Source organism: Dryobates pubescens, chromosome 9 (genome assembly GCF_014839835.1).
Source record: "Dryobates pubescens isolate bDryPub1 chromosome 9, bDryPub1.pri, whole genome shotgun sequence".
NCBI lineage: Eukaryota > Metazoa > Chordata > Aves > Piciformes > Picidae > Dryobates > Dryobates pubescens.
In genome coordinates, this window is record NC_071620.1 from 27238880 (window position 1) to 27244879 (window position 6000).

At 49.0% G+C, this 6000-nt stretch overlaps 1 protein-coding gene across 2 annotated transcripts in view; it reads right to left on the bottom strand.

The window, feature by feature from the left end:
• Positions 1-5731, bottom strand: part of BMP6 (bone morphogenetic protein 6) — a 105043-nt gene extending 99312 nt beyond the window's left edge. For both annotated transcript variants that reach the window (XM_054164056.1, XM_054164057.1), the window contains exon 1: positions 5273-5731. In XM_054164056.1, coding sequence (XP_054020031.1) covers positions 5273-5720 — 448 coding nt within the window. In that variant the 5' untranslated portion in view covers positions 5721-5731. The remainder of the gene's footprint in view (positions 1-5272) is intronic.
• Between the last annotated feature and the right edge of the window lie 269 nt (positions 5732-6000).

Below are 6000 nucleotides of genomic sequence, written 5' to 3' on the forward strand. Positions count from 1 at the left end.
TCCCTGCCAAAGCAGGATCAATTAGGGTAGTCCACACAGAAAATGCATCCAGATGGGTTTTGAAATTCTCCAGAGAAGGAGACTCCACAAATTCCCTGGGCGGCCTGTTCCAGCGCTCCGTCACCCTCACTGTAAAGAAGTTTCTCCTCATGTTGAGGTGAAATCTTCTATGTTCAAGTTTGAACCCGTTGTTCCTTGTCTTATGACTGTGCACCACCAAAAAGAGCTTGGCCCCATCCACTTGACACCCACCCCTCAGAAAATTATACACACTGATGAGATTCCCTCTCAGTCTTCTCTTCTCAAGACTAAATAGCCCCAGGGATCTCAGTCTCTCTTCACAGGGGAGACGCTCAAGTCCCCTAATCATCCTTGTGGCTCTCAGTTGGATTCTCTCCAGCAGTTCTCTTCTTTCTTGAACTGGGGAGCCCAAAACTGGATGCAGTATTCCAGGTGTGGTCTCACCAAGGCAGAGTAGAGAGGCAGAAGAACTTCCCCAGACCGGCTGGACACACTTTTCGTGATGCACCCCAAGATACCATTGGCTCTCTTGGCCACAAGGGCACATTGTTGTTCCATGGAGAACTTGCTGTCCACCAGCACTCCAAGGTCTTTCTCCGTGGAGCTGCTTTTTGGAGGCACTTTTTGGATGCCTCACCCTAGTGAAAACATCTGAAAGAGACACTTCTAGGATCACCCTCCCAAAGCAGAGATCAGGTTTACCAAGGGTAAATGGTATTTTCTGCAAAATTATTTTTTAGCATCTAACCTGATAAATCACAATTATTATCTGAATTATCTGAACTGGTTTATATCTTATATGTATTTTTACTTGTAATGGGAACAAACACTTATTTCTACTCCCTGAGGCTGGTCCCCAGGTCTTCATAAAATAAAGTACTAAGCATCTTCTGGAAATCGTGAAGACTTGAAGTTTCCTTATAGTCAGCTCTTCAGAGAATCACCACCCGTATCTTGCAAGTCTACACAACACCAAGCAGGCAAGAGAAATCCTAAACTCTACACACAGAATCACAGATTTCTCTTGGCTAGAAAAAATCTTTAAAGTCATCCAGCCCAACCGTTATCTAACTCTACCAAGTCTGCTGCTAAACCATGTCCCCCAGCACATTTCCATGTCCTTTCAACCGCCTCCCTAGGAAGCCTGCTCCAATGTTTTACAGCATTTTAAGTGAAGAAGTTTCTTCTAATATCCAACCTACACCTCCCCTGGTGCAACTCCTACATTTTCAAAAATGATGTTTTCTGTTGGTGTAAGACAGCATCTGGAGAACCTCCACGTCTCTGTGCCTTCCTTTTTCACTTTTCTTTTACAAGAAGACGCCACGTCCCTTTGAGCCTGGACAAGCCTGCACTGCTTGAATAAAGTGACACCTCAATAAAGTCCATCTGATTTGCAAGACCTCAACAAGGAGGGCTTGTACCCTGAGAAGAAACAGAAATAGGAAAACCATATGGAAACAGAAAACACATCTGCTGTATCCCCAGACTGAAGGATATCCATGTCCATCAAAACAGGGCTGGAGCACTGCACCTTCAAAATCTGTGACTATAAGCTACTGGCTCTCTTTGGACTGCAGGGCTGGAAAAGTAAATGCATGTTTAAAAGAACGTCAGCACCTGGAAACCTTCAGGACAAAGTAGGACTCCACACAGCTGACCTACATGGCTTCCCAACACAACCAGACACATCACCAAATGTTTGTCTGGCTCTCTTCTGTAGCAGAAGCAAAATCAGCACCTGAAGGTAGAACAACACAGCCACCTGCACTGACTTCACACCCACACAGTTGTACCTATCTTCAGGACAACATGCACCGGATGCCCTCATGTCGTACCATAAACTCCTGATCATAAGAGGAGGGTAAGAGCCCCTCACATCTCTTTGGTAACTGCCTCTTCCGTGCTGGAAAGGCAAGTCTTCAAGGTCAAACATAAAGCTCTTCAGAAGCTAATTTAACCAACCTGAAGTTATGCTAGGTTTGATCACATGCAGAAAACCCCAAATAAAATAATTCCAGCAATTTCTGCTTCTAAGGAGACTCCAGCTGTGGATTTTCAGGGTTGCTTGGCATAAGTTCCACTGGAAGAATCAGTATTGTTTGGATCAAGAAGTCTTCCCTTTCTGCTGTGATACCACCATCTTTCACTGCATTTTTTAGGTTATATCTGATAAGCTGCATTGACAGATCTCAGGCTGCCTCTTTGCTACCATACCTTTGCTTTCTATACTGTAGTAGAACCTTGGTCTTCCTCTAGTTTTCTGCCATGAATTATTGTTTAGTGGAAAGACCCCCAAAAATGCCTGACAGGTCAGAGAAGCTGCAGCAAACAGAAGAACATCTGTTCAGACTCAGCCCGTCCATTTGCCAATACTATGGTAACAAACAATCACGTAAATGACATTATGGTTTCTGACTCGGAACTTGGAAGTTGCTGAGAAATTTCTGCAGTTGATTCATACTTCCTGAGGCTCATAACTAGCATTTCAGTTGTGCTATTTTACTACATTACGTGAGGAATTTTCCCTCTTGTTACATAAGTGTCTAGAACCAAATTATCAGAACTGATCTGAATCATACGAATGGGGCTTTTCAAGCACACGCTTTCAGGTCTACTGCCTAACACTTCTCTCCTAGTGCTTTATAAAACAGGCAGCTAAATACATCTAAACCACCACTGAAATCAGCTCCTCTGAGAGAAGCTCAGCCCAGTCTCTTGCAAGCACCTTGCTCCACATCCTTGAAATAAAACATGATGTGAGGATTGCCTACAGAGCACTACAACCAACACCACACTTAAAACCACAGCTCCACATATAGGTCCTCAAAGTTCTCAAGACAAAGAACAGAACTAACAGTATTCAAAGGACAAAGAGGTTTGGGAAGGGTGGAAGGAGAGGAGCACAGAAGCAGCAGTCCTTTGGGATCCAAACCTGTACAGTATTCTCACATCTCAGGGTTCAAGCTAGACACAGACTATACTGGCTTCACTGATGGACAGTTTCAAGATGTCCCAATCAAAAGCTCTGAGATGGTCTTTATATATTCCCAAGCCAATTTGAAATCAGAAAGTTGAGATCTCGAGGGGTACAAGAAGCACTGCTGTAGGAGCCAAGTCACCTCAATTTCATAGAATTATATAATCACAGAATCATTTTTGTTGGAAGATACCTTTAAGATCACAGAATGTGAAAGTTGGAAGGGACCTCAAAAGATCATATAGTCCAACCCCCCTGCCAGAGCAGGATCACACAGGAATGCATCCAGGCAGCTCTTGAATATCTCCAGAGGCAGACTCCACAACCCCCCTGGGTAGCCTGTTCCAGTGTTCCATCACCCTCACAGTGAAATAATTTTTTCTTATGTTTCCATGGAACTTCCTATGCCTCAACTTCCACCCATTGCCCCTTGTCCTGTAATTGGGCATCACCAAGAAGAGCCTGACTCCATCTTCTTGGCACCCACCCTTTACATATTTATAAACATGAATGAGGTCACCCCTTAGTCTCCTCCTCTCCAAGCTAAAGAGACCCAGTTCCCTCAGACTCACCTCAGAAGGAAGATGTTCCACTCCCTCAATCATTTTTGTGGCTGGACTCTCTCAAGCAATTCCCTGTCCTTCCTGAACTGAGGAGTCCAGAACTGTCCAGATGCGGCCTCATCAGGGCAGAGTAGAGGGGGAGAACTTCTCACGACCTACTAACCATACCCATTCTCAGACACCCCAGGATACCACTGGCCTTCTTGGCCACAAGAGCACATTGCTGGCTCGTGGTCAATCTTTCATCCACTAGGACCTCCAGGTCCTTTTCCTCTTCACTGCTCTCCAACAGGTCAGTCCCCAACATATACTGCTACATGGGGTTGTTCTTTTCCAAGACTCTACACTTGCCCTTGTTGAATTTCATTACATTTCTCCCCACCCTGCTCTTCAGCCTATGTCTCGCTGAATGGCAGCACAACCTTCAGGTCTGTCAGCCACTCCACCCAGTTTTGTGTCATCAGCAAACTTGCTGACAGTGCATTCTGTGCCCTCATCCAGGTTGTTGATGAATATATTGAATAGTACTGGTCCCTATATTGACCCCTGAGAGACTCCACTAGATACAGGCCTCCAAGATCATTAAGTCCAACGCAGAAAAATCCTTCAACAGCCTTCTGCAGCACAAGGGGGGCACTTCTGACCTACTATGTGATTTTCATCAGGTATAAAAATGATCCGGCTCTTGTTCTATTGACATACACCATGGCACAAAGCTCTTGAATGCATCTACCAGTGCGGGAGTTTGAAGAAATCTCCCACTACAGCAACAGTATCAGTGCTGGGAGTTTGAAGAAATCTCCCACTACAGCAACAGTATCACTACTCCAGATGAGAAAACACACAATAATCTGTATTTTTATTAAAACAAGATGAGCTGTTCACAGGTGTCATCGTTCTGGCACATAGCACTAGTGAAAAGAGAGTTTCCAGCTGATCAGGCTTAAGGCACTTGAGCTTCACAGGAATTCCCTTTAAAAAAAGGAACTGCAATTTGCCAGATGAAATATTTCCACTTTCCACATTAGGTTGATCTCTTTACACTGTTTTGTTATAACTGTAGTCTCATATCAAGTAAAAAGCTTAATGACTCCCCTGCTGAAATGCCCACCTTGGAGTACTTCATATCAGGAATGCAGTGACAATATGATTTGTTTGATGAACAGGCTGAGCTCTAACAGAACTTAGTTCACTCCTACAGAAACTTACATAGTCGTCACCATAACTAGCTCAGATCCCCTCAAAAAAAAGGAGGTGGGGACACCACGGATGTACTGAGTAGCATGGAATGTGCCCAGCAGCATGGGATGTACCTTGCTTCAGCCCAAGAGGAATGCGTGCCCGGCTGGACCTGGCACATGGTGAATGCAACTTGTTGCCCCAATTCTGCTGTCCAGGAACGAGAACTAGGTAGGTTTAATCCTGAACAAGCAGCTTTGATTGCTGTCATCGTAACGAGGGCAAGATGACTATCAAAAAGAACAGCATAGACCCGCTTCTTTTTTGTCCCCTTGAGTTTGCATTCTGGGGTGTATTTTTTACCGTCTGAGAGAGGAATGGGAGGTTTCGCTCATCGCCAATGGCAGCTAGCCGAAATCCCAGCAGACCCCTGACCCCGCCGCTCTCCCGGGGGACACACGACAGTGTCCGCCGGCTGTGTGGGCTCCGTACGCGCTACCCTACCCCGCTCCACTTCCCGAGAACTCACCCAGGTTGACGAAACTCATGACCATGTCGGCGTCGTTGAGGAAAGCGCTGTCCTGCGAGCTGGGCAGCGGCGGCAGCGAGGCAGGGGACGGCAGGCTCCGCTCCGCACCCGCGCTGCCCTCCGCGCCTTCGGCCAGGGCGTGGTAGAGATCGAGCATGAAGCGCGGCGCCGCCGTTAACCGTCCCGCCGGCGCGGCCGCTGGTTCCCGCGGCAGCGGCCGGGGGCGGTGGGGTAGCCCAAGCACCGAGAGGATCTCCCGCTGCATCTCGCGCTTCTCGTGCGACTTCAACCGCCGGTAGAGGAAGCCCGAGGTGGCGGCGGCAGAAGCGGCAGCAGCGGCAGCGGGCGACAGTTCCCCGCCCTCGGCGGACAGCGCGGGCTCGGCGGGGCGGCAGGCAGCGCTCAGCAGCGCCCAGCAGCAGCACAGCCAGGCCAGCCGCAGCGGCATGGCGTTCGGCCGGGCGGAGGCAGGAGAGCTCCCCGTTTCCCCCTCTCCCCGGGGGCTCCCCGCCACCCTCCAGCCCCGCTCCCCCGCGGAGGCTGTCGCCTGGGCCGGCGGGGGTCCGGCCAGGCCAGAGGGTATCAGCGCTCGCCCCCGCCGCCGCGCATGGCAGCCCGCGGGGCACCGCGGGGCGAGGGCCGCCCTCACCCCCGCCGCCGCTCAGGTGCGGCGGGGCCCGGTTCGGCAGCTCAGTTGGCCATGCCCCTGTCCAGGGGTCGCCGCGAGA